Below are 15,009 nucleotides of genomic sequence, written 5' to 3' on the forward strand. Positions count from 1 at the left end.
AGGTGGAATCATGTGATCACTTCTTTGGTCCAAATGTCCCTTATTCCAGGAAGAAGGAGACCCTGGCCATATTTGAACAGGCCTACCAACTTGCAGAAGAGAAGTTGTCTAAGTACATGGATGGTGCCCAGCCGGCCATGCAGTTCTTAAGAGATTGCAGGGTTTTCAATCCCAGATGTGTCATCTTGTTCAGCGAGGTTCAGGATCTGAGCAGCATCCCTGGTTTCCAAGATATACCTAAGGAAGAAATCCACCTCTACTTCACAAAGTTTGGCCCAGCTGCAGTCAAGGCCTCAGTCTCTGGAGTGATTGACACAGATCTATTCTGGGACAGCATGCAAGAGCCACTACCTCAGCTGTCCAGGTTGGCAAAGAGGTACAAGGACTGTGTCACTAACTCGGCAGATGTGGAAAGGTCAAATAGCATTTACAAACTGGTGCTATCATCGAGGAGACGCTCACTGTCTGAGCCCAACATCAAAGCACTGGTGTTCCTGTACTTTAATTTGAAAGTGCAGTCTCTGGAGTGTGCTCCTGACTCAGATAGTGAGCAGGATGCTGATGAAATGCTGTAATGGCATCTGGCTAAAACAGAGGGATGGGTATACTGTTGTGTTAAGTTGTATCGTATCTCTGATTTTTTTTGTGTGTGTTTAAAAAAAGAAAAGAAACTGTGAAATGTATATAGTTTTGACTGATTGCACATTATGTCAGCATTTAATTGCTATAAATGTCTGAATGTTTACATTTTATATATCTGATGTATGCAGTAATGTTTTCCATATCCACTGGATATAGTGGATAGTTTAAACTTGGTTATTGAAACCAGTATTTTATGTACACAGCCCTGCCTGTCAGCTCCAGGCACTTGTTCGGTTCCTAAGCTAAGCTTTCACCCATATTTTGGTGACACGTTTGCACTTTTTATGTCAGCATTTCATTGCTGTAACAATGTTAATTGTTTACATTTACTACTTTACTACATTACTCTGACTGCTGTATGCAGTAATGTTTACTCTGTGTCCTGTTCTGTGCTGCACAGTAGGCTACAACATTGTTATTTCTGGTTTTACCAGTGTTCAGGGAATGAGAGAGAAAGCACTGCTGCATTTAACAATCCAAGTGCCAGCAGGTTTTTAGTTTTACTGTATCCAAATTCATAACAGTACAGCACCCATAGTTTGGTGACACGTTTGCACTTTTTATGTCAGCATTTCATTGTTGTAACTGCATGTTACTTAATTGTTTACATTTATTATCTGACTGCTGTATGCAGTAATGTTTACTCTGTGTCCTGTTCTGTGCTACACAGTAGGCTACAATATTGTTATTTTCTGGTTTTACCAGTGTTCAGGGAATGAGAGAGAAAGCACTGCTGCATTTATTACAATCACTTTTACTGTTTTCAAACTCATAACAGTATGTTTCAAACTTAGAATGACTGAACTTGCTGCAAATAAATCTGCCCAAGAGGGACAAAGAACATTTTTATGTTGATTACTTTATTTTATTAATGTTTCACAGTGTTTTGGTATTGCAATTGATTTCATAAGAGAATTTTTACTTCATTATTACATGAAAAAATAACTTTGCTTTATAACTGGTAATTTCAGGTTGTTTTTTAATGCCCGCGGAATATTAACTTTAAGCCGCGGAATATTAACGATAAGCCGCGGAATCAAGAATTGCTCTCCGCGGAATCAAGAATTGCTCTCTGCGGAATCTAGACTTTTTCTCCGCGTTTTCCTGGGGGGACTAGTTGTGAACTGCCGCCAGAAAACTGCTAACCCTAATCCTAAAATAACCCTAACTAATTTTATTTCAAAAAATCATATCTCTGCCGCGAAGGATATGAAGACCCCCCTATGGTTGGATGTGACAGAGGGTCCGAAATTAATAGTGCAGGAAAAAAAAAAAAAAAGTTGACTATACCCCTCCCCGAGGTAGAACAAAACGGGACATAGTTTTTTCATATCTTTAGGATGTCCCCTTCATGAAATGAATTGTTCCCCGAGATTTACTTTTACTGCAAAGGTCATGAAATTGATCCATGAAGTGACTCACCAAGACATCAGACACATACTTCCCACATATTACAACCACACACAGAGATTTTGAAAACATGACCAATGACAAAAAACTCCCATATCTGCTGGGCGAAGTACAACAATGTGCAAACACAGCAGCAAGATTTGTGAGTTGCTGTGATAGGAGAAGGATATCAAATGGAACACAACCACCCTAAAGACTAATCATTGTGTACATTCCTGCACTATACCTGCATTGAGTGACCTTGGTACATAGAATTTGATCTATTGAAGATTCTGACCTTCAAATGTACATAATTTTTGTTTTGATTGTATTGCTGTATTGTTGTATTGTTCTTTCTGCTTTGGCAATGTAAACGTATGTTTTCTCATGCCAATAAAGCCCTTTGAATTGAATTGAATTGACTCACCATATAGGCAAAAAGAACGCCTACTATGAAAGATGGAGTCCCAAGAAAATCCTTTGCCATTTTCTACCTGTTGGTTGTTTTTACATCATACTTGCATAGATGTTCTACAGGCACTATGCCTACATCCCAGAACAATCAGAATGCAAATATTTTGTTCCATGTTGAATCAGCAGCCTTTTATATGGACTTTAAGGACTTTATATAGGCGGAAATTACATTTCTGAGGAATGTTCCCTTGTAATCCTGGTGATACTCTCACTCTAAAATGGGGTAGTACAAAACCTGACTGTGTTTTTTCATAACTTTGACTTGTCCTCTTCATGAAATGGATGGTCAGTAGTTTTACTTTTATTGCAAAAGTCATGAAATGAATCCATGAAGTGACTCACCACATAGGCAAAAAAACGCCTATCTGAAAGTAAGCTGTCATTTTCTACCTGCTGATTGTTTTTACATCATACTTGCACAGATGGCCTACAGGTAGTGTCCCTAGATCCCAGAACAATCAGAATGTCAATATTTGATTCTATGGTGAATCAGCAGGCCTTAAATAGGCGGAAATAGCAAAAAGTTGACTTTTATAAGCAATATTCTCTTGTAATTTTGGTCCTACTCTTTATCAACAATGTGACATTCTTTTTTTCATATCTTTAAGATACCCTCTTCATGAAATGTATAGTCAGACATTTTACTTTTATTGTTATTGTGGAACATAGGTCTGCTATAGTTGGTTATTTCTGATGGCACAAGGGATGCCCAAAAAAGACCACCCCAAAATCGGTGCACACTACACAAAGTACACATGCACACATGTGCTCTTTTCTGGGCTTTGGGTAGCTGCCCCCTCAGTGCCCTCTGCCCCTAAAGCAACCAGGATGCCAATATTTGGTTCTATTGTGAATCAGCAACCTTTTATATAAGCTTTATTATAGTCGGAAACAGCTAAACGTGGACTTTTCTTAAAATATTCTGCTTTAATACTGATCCTACTATCTGTCAGTGGTAGAACAAAACTTTAACTTGTTCTTCCATTAACTTTGACTTGTCCGCTTCATGAAATGGATGGTCATACGTTCTACTTTCACCTCAAAAGTCATGAAATGTATCCATGAGATTTTCAAATAAAAATGCAGAAAAGTCCCCTGCTCCATTGTCCACCTATACCTATAGTCCTACTGTTTGGATTTAATTACATCATATTTGCACATATTATTGTCTACAGGTAGGACCCCAAGATATGTCAAAATACAGTGTGCTGTAATGTGAATCAGCAGGCTTTTGTAGGCTCCAAGGCCTTGTCCTGATCTATTAATACTGTAATATGCCTACAAACAAAATGGCCGCTTAATCACAGGAAATACATTTTGATACCATGTTTTTTACCCACTTCATATTCATGTGGAATCTAAGGGTGTTTCTCAGGTAGGCGGTGTAGGCCTAATATCTCTATGCCTCAAAACATCTGGAATGACAAAATATTGTTCTATAAGTCTTCTATGGTAACCATAGTAGCCAATACTATCAATCAGCAGCTTATTCTCTATTTCAGATATTTATTTACTTTTTTGAGCAGTGTGTTTCCATAAGTTGCTGATTGATGATTAATCATTGAGAATGGCACACAAAAAGCAGTGTATTCTACAGCATGTACTTGCCATACTGCATTTAGACTGTATGGGCCTATAGAATACAATAACAACATGTATTTAAGCCATACTGCATTTAGACTGTATGGGCCTATAGAATACAATAACAATAAGTACTTAAGCCATACTGCATTTAGACTGTATGGACCTTGTATGGCGTCTATAGCGTATGACGCCGAGAGGCTAAAGCGGGGAATTTTTTTAGCTGTCAGACTCGCTGCTTCAGTCGTTGTCATATGAGAATCACTGCTCCAGGGGCCTATTTCACGAAACTTGGATTAGAGATTAAGCCGGGCTTTAACACATATCCTGGCTTAATATATCCTGGATCAGTGCTTAACCGGTTTCATGAAAGCTGGTTGATCTTGCCAGATTAACTTAACCAGTTAACCTGGATATGTTGAGGCTTGATTCGGTTTCATGAAAGTGATGCTACATTAGTTACCATGGAAACTTATGCTTTGAACTTAGCCTGCTCCGGACCAGGCTAACAGCCAGGTTTAACCTAATCCTGATGTCTTTACTGTTCATTAAGCAGTCAAACTGATCACAAACCAATGATGTTTTCCAGATTTATTCAATTATTATGGGTTTATGTTGCCTTATTTGTATCGGTCTGCATTAAAGGACTAATTTAAGCACTATATAAAATCAAATAACCAAAATATATAGGCTGCACAACATCATGACAGCTTGTGAGCTTGTAGATCAGCTGCTTTTGGTGAATGTTCCCCATGAATAGGTTTGCTGTCGTGCAAGTGCACGGTTAAGAATAATTATATTATATGATTATTATTATTCTTTGTAAAAGTGAAAACCACTAAATATTGCCATTACTCATTGTTTTACAACATATTGTAACGTTTCACCCACTACTAGTCCTACATACTTACACCTAGAAACCCCATTCAAACCTATTTAGGTTCATCCTACGGTGGACATGTGTGCCTGAAAAGGAATCTTTGAAATGTTTCATAGTTTTAGAAATATAGTGCTTTCAAATTTGAGACATTTATAGGCAGATAGTGGCACTTCAAAAAATCACTTTCACCTAGAAACTCCATTCACACTTTGTAAAATTCAGCTTACTGTGGAAACACATGCTGGAACTTTTTACTTTGAAATGTTTTGTAGTTTCTGAGTTATTTAACTTAAACTCCCAATGCATTCTCAATGGCAATAGCACAAACTTTGGCATGCTAAATGAACCCATGAACCTATGAACCTCACCAGTCTGGCCCCTGTCTGGAAAACAACCCCCTTCCCCAGAGGAGGGAGTTATGGCCAAATATCACAATGCGACAATATCATTATGCTTACAATATTAAGAATTCTGTTTTAAGTTAATAGTAGTGGTAAAATGTAAACTATATTTTTGGGGTAGTTAATCATTCAGTCTATCCACTATTGAGAGTATGTTCTCTCTTTAATTACAGCAGCAGTATTTATTTTAGAAGCTTAAATCCTTGTATCAGTTGGTCTTGAATAGATTAGTAAAGATAATGAGATATACAGAAGGGGGCTGTAATGCAACTATTAAGGATGCAAACTGCCTTAATACCCCATGAAGAAGAAGGATCAGTAAATCTTTGATCCACAGAATGGGTCTAGAGACAACAAGCCAGACTGTCTATTAAGCCAGGCTTGCTGATCCCGGCTCGCCAAATCCGCCAATTCTGAGCCTCGCTTGGCTTTAGTGGAACGGAATAAACCAGGCTGTAAAGATCAGGATTTAAAAAGCCTGGCTTTGGCCTATATCCTGGATTAGTTAATCCAAGATTCGTGAAATAGACCCCAGGCCAGGGTACTGCTTTAGTTATGTTTATTAAAGTTAGAAGTTTACCACAGTGAATCATAGCATAGTAAAAAGCGATTTGCGGTCAACAAAGTTGGACCTTCCCCATTCACCCCCTCTCTCCTTCAATTCATGAAAATGCCGCTTTGCGAACAGCTGACTTGCTATGAGTGACGTAGGCTAGTAGCACACAACACCACGTGACCCATATATAGCTGTCACCAACATTCCGGCCCCTAATTATTACATACGGTAATAGACAGTAATAATTATAAATGAATCAGAATCAGAATATCTTTATTGTCATTGTACGAGACAACAAAATTGAATTGCAAACCAGCTCAGTGCATTTAAAACAAAAGACATAATACTCTATATAAAACACAAATACAAACATTTAACGCGTATTGCACAGTAAGTCCTTTTAGTTCATAAAGTGTCGAGTGTCAGGGTTCAAGTGTCAGTGTTTAGAGCTATGACTGCTCTGGGGTAGAAACTGTCCTTCAGTCTGTTAGTCCTTGTCTTGATGACCCTATAGCGCCTCCATGAGGGCATGAGCTGCAGCAGGTGGTGACCTGGGTGGGATGGTTCCTTGAGGATACTGTTGGCTCTCCTGCTACAATGTCTCTTGTAGAGGTCCTCCAGAGATGGAAGGGAACATGCCATGATCCTCTGGGCAGTGTTTATGACCCCCTGAAGGGCCGCAGCCGTGCAGCTGCAAAACCACAGTGAGATGCCGTAGATCAGTACCGACTCAATGGCACATCGGTAGAAGGACAGGAGCACACTCTCCATTAGGTCCATTTTCCTCAGCACTCTGAGAAAGTACAGTCGCTGTTGACCTTTCTTCTGGAGCGCAGTGGTGTTCATTTTCCAGGTCATGTTGTCCGAGATGTTCATGCCCAGGAACTTGAAGTCTGAGACCCTTTCCACCTCCTCTCCATTGATGTGGATAGGCTGGATAGGCTGAATATTCTTCCTCCTGAAGTCTACTATCAGCTCCTTGGTCTTGGAGGTGTTGAGAATCATCCGCAAATTTGATGATGGCATTACTAGGATGGATGGGAGTACAGTCGTGGGTGTAGAGAGTGTAGAGTAGGGGGCTCAGCACACAGCCCTGTGGAGCACCAGTGCTGACGCTGAGTGCTGAGGATAGATGGGGTCCTACTTTCACTCTTTGAGGGCGGTCTGTCAGAAAGTTCTTAATCCAGAGGCAGATGTGCTGAGAGAGTCCCAACTCCAGTAACTTGGGGATTAGTCTGCCCGGCACGATGGTGTTAAACGCAGAGCTGAAGTCTATGAAGAGTAGCCTGGCGTAGCTCCTTGGCTTTTCCAGATGTGTGAGTGTGGAATGGAGAGCTGTCGCTATGGCGTCTTCTGTAGACCTGTTGGCTCTGTATGCAAACTGGTGGGGGTCAAGTGTGGATGGTAGACTAGCTGTAATGTCTCCGGACCAGTTTCTCAAAACACTTCATGATGATAGGTGTAAGTGCCACTGGCCGGTAGTCATTTAGGCTGCTGACATTTGCCTTTTTTTGGGAGGGGAATTATTGTGGAGGACTTCAGACAGGGTGGAATCAAGCCCTGTTTTAGGGACTGGTTGAATATCTTGGTGAAGACACCCGCCAGTTGGTCTGCGCAGTCCTTCAAAACCCTTCCTGTCACACCATCCGGTCCTGCAGCTTTCCTTGGGTTGACCGCTTGCAGTGTGTGCTTGACCTCCTGCACCTGCACTGTGAGGATGTTGCTGCTGTGCGCTGGTAGATGTGATGAGGCCTCCGGTGTGTCAACCTCAAAACGAGCAAAGAAGTGGTTTAACTCCTCCGCTGATGAGGCGTCACCGCTGGCTGCAGCGCGGTTGCTGGACTTGTAGTTGGTGATGTGTTGGACACCTTGCCACATCTGCCTTGTGTCGTTGCTGCTGAGGTTGTCCTCAATCTTTCTCTTGTATGCTGCCTTAGCCCTCTTGATGCCTTTGTTCAGCTGGATTCTCGCTGCCTTATAAAGTGCCTCGTCTCCAGCCCTGAAGGCACTGTCCCTCTGCTTCAGCAGGACTCTGACTTCTCTGTTCATCCAGGGCTTCTGGTTAGGGTACACACGAATACGCCTGTCCACTGTGACTGTCTCCACACAGTGTTTTATATAACAGAGAACAGATGAGGTGTATACTTCCAGGTCCTGATGTTCAAAAATGTCCCAATCGGTGCTTTCAAAACAGTCCTGCAGCTGCTCTGTAGCATCGTCAGGCCACGTTTGAACAGTCCTCGTTGTGAGGGGGGCTTTTTTCCTGAGAGGAGTGTATGCTGGTATGAGGAGCAGTGACATATGGTCAGAGGAGGCTAGGTGTGGCATCTGTATAGCCTTGTAACCATGTTTAATATTGGAGTAGACTTTATCTAGAGTATTTGCACCTCTAGTGGCACATTTTATGTGCTGATGTAACTTGGGGAGCACTACTTTCAAATTAACATGGTTAAAATCACCTGCTATGATATGTACACCCTCAGGGTGGCTATTTTGCTGAAGACTAATAGCATCATACAAGTGACTAAGGGCTACGTTAGCATTTGCATCTGGTGGTATGTACACAGCAGTTACCATGACAACAGTAAATTCCCGTGGGAGGTATGTCGGTCTGCACTTAACCGTCACATACTCTAAGTCTGTAGAGCAGTGGCTGTCGATAGTAGTCATATTTGTGCACCAGCTGTTGTTTACATAAATGCAAACTCCTCCTCCTTTGCCCTTCCCGGAGTCGCGGTTTCTGTCCATTCGGTGTACTGTGCGATCTGCTAGCTCAATAGCCGTATCTGGAATGGCAGGGTGAAGCCAGGTCTCGGTTATCACCGTGACACAACAATCCTGGATGCGCCTATTTCCTGCAGTCCATAGTCTCAGGTCGTCGATTTTGTTTGCAATGGATCTGACGTTTGAGAGGAAGATGCTGGGAAGCGGTGGTTTGTGTGGCCGTCTTTTTAGCTGCGTGAGGACGCCAGCTCGGCAGCCCCGCTTCTGCTTCCTCTCCCTGCGTCGCCTCCTCCTGCTTGCCGGTACGATGATCCACGGAGAGCCCGGTCGGCGGGCTATGTCCCGCGGTATGTCGTGCGAGTGAATATATTCATTGTTTACAGATTGATCACCTTGATCAGTCCGCAGTCCAATGCCTAAAAGGTCCTGTCGACTATAAACAGGATTTGCACGGCTAACAGTGACTGAGGTCTTGCACGCGTGTAGGAGCCAGTAGAAAACACCACTACAGTGCATCCGATGTGCGCAGAGAAGGCTCTCAATCACATATATCATTAAAACGGATTGACGCGTATGGACCATGATTATTGGGAGGTGAAAAAACATGGCACAGAAAGTGTTAACTTCAGACTAATTGTTTGGATGCTTAGGGTGGGAGTTGCTCATGTCATAGTCCAGTATATTGTTGGGTTACAGTTTTCAGTTCTTAAACTTCTTTCTTTCTTCGTTCTTCTTGGCAGGTAACTGTCCTGTAGACTCCAGGTATTTATGGATGAGATCCTCTTGTGTGGATGGGAGGCAAGGCTGATATCTGCTATAGTCCATGGTGTACTCTCCCTTTCCTTCTGTACAAGAGCGCAGCTCAGTGGCGTAACCAAACATGTCATTCAGAGGAATATCTGCATATAATGTAAAGTATCCTTCTGCCCCATCCTGTCCTGTGATAACACCATGGCGCCGGTTAGCACCGGCAATTACTGTTCCCTGAAACTCCTGGGGCGCTACAATTTCTACAGACATGATTGGTTCTATTATGATGGCGTTTGCATTTCCCATGGCTTGCTTTAACGCGCCCTCCCCTGCACGGATGAAGGAGAGCTCATTGGAGTCAACCATGTGACTCGCTCCATCCTCCAACACAAACTTGAGGCCTGAGATCTTGTGTCCACTCAGAGGTCCTTTCTCGCAAGTGTCCTTGAATCCCTTCTCAACAGCTGGCACAAACTGCTTGGGGATATTGGTGCCAACAGTCTGGTCCTCAAACTCCACCTTGGTGTAGTGTTCTGGCTCCAGGGGCTCTAGAAATCCATTGACTTTACCATATTGGCCAGAACCACCAGACTGCTTCTTATGGGTGAAGTCAAACGGTACAGTGCTGGTGACGGTTTCTCTGAAAGCTACCTTGGGCTTTCCCATCACACAGGGGCAGTTGTATTCCCTTTCCATCCTCTGAGAGTAGATCTCTAGATGCAGCTCTCCCATGCCTGAGATGATGGTTTCTTTGCTCTCTGTGTCAAAATGAACTCTGAATGTTGGGTCTTCTCTTGTGAAGCGGTTGATGCCTTTGGAGAATTTATCCGAGTCATTCTTATTTCCAGGTTTCATAGACATTGAAATGACAGCTTCTGGTATGTGAATGGATTCCATAGAGAGGTTAGTATTGTTCTTGGATGTGAAAGTGTCACCACTTGCACAGTCGATCCCAAACAGAGCACAAATATCTCCTGCATACACCTGATCAACATCCTGCAACTGGTCAGCATGGAGACGCACTAGCCTCGGTACTCGCACTCTCTTGCCTGTGCGTGTGTTGTAGATGTACTCAGACTTTTTCAGACAGCCTTGGTACACCCGCACGTATGTCAGCTGACCAAACCTCCCTGCCTCCAATTTGAAGGCCAGACCAACAAAAGGGTGCAAGTCGTCTCTCGCAGGGTCCAAGACAATCTTAGAGGTTTCACTGGAATCCTCATTATTCAAGATGGCATAGTTTGGGACCTCTGTGGGGTTGGGCAAGTAGTCCAGTACAGCATCCAAGAGAGGTTGGACCCCCTTATTCTTCAGTGCTGTGCCCACTAGCACTGGGCTGAACAATCGCTGCACTGTGGCTCTGCGGATTGCGGCCTTTATGTCATCAATGGTGGGAATCTTTTCCTCCAAGAACATCTCCCCTAAGATTTCATCAGCATTTGCAACACACTCTATCAGCTCCTGCCGCCGGTCTACAGCCTCAGATCGAAATTCAGCTGGAATCTCATCATACCGGATATTCTGACCAAAAGGTCCTTCAAAATATATGCTCTGCTCCTGTATAAGGTCAATGATACCACTCATTTTCCCCTCTAGCCCAATGGGAATGTTCACAAAGGCTGCGTTGTGTTTCAGTTTGGTTATGAATTGCTGCAGTGCTCTGGCGGGGTTGGCACCCATGCGGTCCAGTTTGTTGATGAATGTGAGGAAGGGCACATTATAGCGTTTCATCTGTCTATTAACAGTCATGGTTTGACACTGGACACCTCCCACTGCACACAAAACCAGCACTGCCCCGTCCAGCACACGCAGAGCTCGCTCAACCTCAATAGTGAAGTCAACATGGCCTGGTGTGTCAATTATGTTGATGTTATTGTTTTTATACACAGTGTATGTGGCAGCAGACTGGATGGTGATGCCTCTCTGTCTCTCCAGTTCCATGGAGTCCATGGTGGCCCCCACACCATCTTTCCCCTTCACTTCGTGAATCTCAGCTATCCTGCCAGTGTAATAGAGTACACGTTCAGTCAAGGTGGTCTTCCCAGAGTCAATGTGGGCAGAGATGCCAATGTTGCGGATCCTTTCGTTGGGGAAGATGCCAGAGGAGGAGCATGTCCGACAGCTATTGATGAGCACCTTTTTGAGAGTGACGGTTCCTGGTGCGAGAAGGTGTGTTTTTCCTAAAGTTAGTCCTGCTTTCAGTATCCTCATATCGGCGGTGACCGGTGTATGGAGTCTGTCGACACAATAGCCAACCTACAGTCTATGTATCCAACACATTCACCCACAACACGAGTGGTTCAAAGTCACGCCGGTTCAAGCTGAAGCTCGTTGTGAAACAACACTTCCGTGTCTACGGAAAGTCAGAAGTGTCACAAGTTCCAACGCGTACGCGTTTCGGACACGATTTGTAGACATCTCACTCCAACTCCAACGCCGCTAGCCTGCTGGCTGCTGCTGCATATGAGCTAAATCTACATGGCAGTGCACGTGTAAGGGTTGAGAATGTTCTGTGGTCACAAGAGCGGAAGAGCTGACCTGATGTAACTATTTGCAGAGTAAAATCTTGACTAAAAATTTAAAAATGGACAAGTTAAGTTAAAGATAAGCTTAGTTTTAAGGCTTAGGTTTATATTCTCATACAGAGTTGATTGAAGTTTATAATCCGACAGAGAATGGTTCTGGCAAGATGCCTTATAAAGGGTGGGAATGACGTAACGACTAGGTAGATGACGTAACATTAACAACTCTGATGTCATGGACACTGGGCTCACTTCCTTCCTGGACTACATGTTGTCTCAGTAAGACAGCTCTCCCCCCTATCCACAAGGTGGAGCAGTGCACCAAAGAATTATGGGAATTGTAGTCCAGGAAGGTAGTGAGACCAGTGTCCATGACATCAAAGACAACAGGCTCACTGCTACAATCTAAAATATCTAAAACCACATATTACACACATAAAAACCCCCAGGAAAGTGATCTAAAGCTTCTAAACGTCATTAACATATATTTCTTTGCAAAAAGGGTGAAAAGCAATTGGTTTTATTCCACTGCTTTTGTGTTGGATGTTAAATTGCTATTTGCAGTTATAGTTACACTGTTGGTTGGAATAACGTGTTCCTTGAACTTCCTTCCACGTTCTACGTCCAACCAGGGAAACTCCCTCCTGTCAGGTGTAAAGGAGCAACTTGGACACTCAGGCATGAAGGAAGCATGAGTTCAAGTTGCTCTCCCCTTGTCCCCCATATATGGGGACTAGGTTGGTGGAGGGTGTGTAGAGCCCAGGATCACAATAGATGATTGACACAGGGGTGAAAAATGGGTTACAAAATTGTGGGATATATATATTTTTTTTTACACTGTTGAGGGTTTCAGCCTTTCAGGTCTGTTCATTGGGTTGGCTGGGACCGGAGCTGCTGGGGGCATTGCTGTGGCAGGGTTTGAATGTAATGAGAGCAAGCACACGTACAAGTGTACACACACACACACACACACACACACACACACACACACACACACACACACACACACGTGTAATGATGTAATTGTGTAATGTGTGTAATACAGTATGAAAACAACTCTACCTCCTCTGTGACACAGTAGTGTAGTATTGACAGTATAACATGTGGAATGCAGCCAGGCTAGCCTGCTCACAAATTAACCTGGTCTAATTGTTGCAGTTATTTAATAAATAATTCAGTGCATTTATATCTGTGGTTGTTACATTTTGTTTTACAAAGTTGGGAAAGTAATGTTTAAGTCAAGCCTTGATGCCTTACACAAAATAATGATTCCAAACTTCACACAGTGAGGCATACAGCTTAATAGGTTATTACGTTTCTTTGTGGGGGGTATCGGATCGGTGCTCTGTATCGGCAGATACTGGATCCCATGTATCGAAATCGGTATCGTATCGGAAAAAGCCGGATCGGTGCATCCCTGGTTATAATGGTACGAGGCCGGAGGAGATTCGAGATCCTGAGGGCGTATCTCAGGCTGTTGGAGAGGGAGAGAGAACTTGGAGCCCCCGGAGGGTCCGGAGCAACCTAATTTGCATTTATTCTTTATTTCTTTAAATAAAAGTTGTTTGTTTCCAATTGAATCTGAGTGATCATTCTAGGATGTACCAGGTAATAGGAATAGCTGTTTGGGGAGGCACTGTCTGGGGAGGCACTGGGGGGGCACAAAAAGTGGTCCACCAACATCTGAAGCCGGATTAGGGGGAGGGGTACCTCGAAAACTAAGCCTCTTTTTTAGGGTTTTTTTTCTGTCCCCCCAGACTAAAATTACCACACTGATAAGTGACTTGAAATGTTCAATTTTTATTAAAAAAATAATGGTTGTGATTATGACATGGCCAACACACTGCTCTGCTAACTAAAGAGTGTATAATACTTTATAAGACTTTGACCACACTGGTCCAGCATACTACTTTAACCCATTAAAACCGGGAAAGCGTCTGTCTTTTGTGATTTTTGCAATATAGCAACATATGATTTTCTGAAAACTCTTTACAACAGTGCATGGCTCTGAAAAAATAGCAACTGCACTGAAATTAAGGCTGTAGATCAGCCATTGTTGTGTATGTGGCCTATGAACACAACTAATAACGAAATAAAACACTGGGGAAGGGAGCTCAGGTTTATAGTACTTTACTGGTCAAAGCCAGAACTGACACACATCAATCAAGGGTATACAATGCAGCTGCGCAGGACTTAAGAGTACCTAGCACAAGGCAGAGTGGTCTGCCACATAAAGTAGTCCCTGGAGAAGCAATACACTACAGCCATTATTTAACTTTTCTTTCAAACTATGTTGAATATTGAATCAATGTTCACTTCTGTGGGGTCCCTGGCACAAATCTCCAGATGGGGGCCCACAGCCATACACATACATATCATGTTGGGGGTTCCTTGGCACGAAAGTTTGAGAACTATACTGAAGGCATTGGTAGAATCAGGACAGCACAATTAGACAACTGGAAGCGCCTGCCGCCAGTGACTAATAAATAGATTTCATGGATTTAATTTGGGCAGAGTGAAAAATATTTCTTAGTCACTCTCATGACATGCACTTCCTTCAGAATGACTCATTTTAAAGTAGAATTTAAACTCAGGAATCAAAGAAAAATAACCAAAAGTGACTGGATATGTCAGACAAAATGGAAGAGAAAAGAAAGGAGTAGCAGCTAGGCAAGTCCCACATAGGACCATTCTAACCACTCTCAACTAAAAACGACTAAACTAAAAATCACATGAGTGTAACAGGACAATGAGGACATGCCACTGTTCTGTGCTGCATTGACTGACTGAGTGAGAATTTGAGAAAGCAGGAGTTTGGTACTGGAAGGCTTTTATAGGGGTGTTGGGCGGGGCAACACCTGCAATCAGGAATGAACAGCAGGTGTGCAGCCTAATAAGGAGCACAAGCTAGTTGACCAGATTTTAACCCTTAGGGACTGATCGTTATTTATCAAAGGTTGGTATGGTGCAAAGGGGGGGGCATTAAACTATTTTTTGAGCCTGAGGGGGGGGGATATGTTTATTTTTATTTTGGCTTGGGGGAGGTTGTACAACTTTATTTTGCTGAATTTTGTATTTAAAAAATGTTTA

General features: G+C 42.9%; 1 protein-coding gene across 1 annotated transcript; it reads right to left on the minus strand.

Annotated features, from left to right (window-relative positions):
* Nucleotides 1-9,152: 9,152 nt before the first annotated feature.
* Nucleotides 9,153-11,667, minus strand: LOC308332126 (elongation factor G, mitochondrial-like). The gene has a single exon (XM_080787773.1). The coding sequence runs from the start codon at nucleotides 11,606-11,608 to the stop codon at nucleotides 9,347-9,349; it is 2,262 nt and encodes a 753-aa protein (XP_080643899.1). The 5' UTR covers nucleotides 11,609-11,667; the 3' UTR covers nucleotides 9,153-9,346.
* Between the last annotated feature and the right edge of the window lie 3,342 nt (nucleotides 11,668-15,009).

Source organism: Protomyctophum bolini, assembly GCF_963924005.1.
Source record: "Protomyctophum bolini genome assembly, chromosome: 17".
Classification (NCBI taxonomy): domain Eukaryota; kingdom Metazoa; phylum Chordata; class Actinopteri; order Myctophiformes; family Myctophidae; genus Protomyctophum; species Protomyctophum bolini.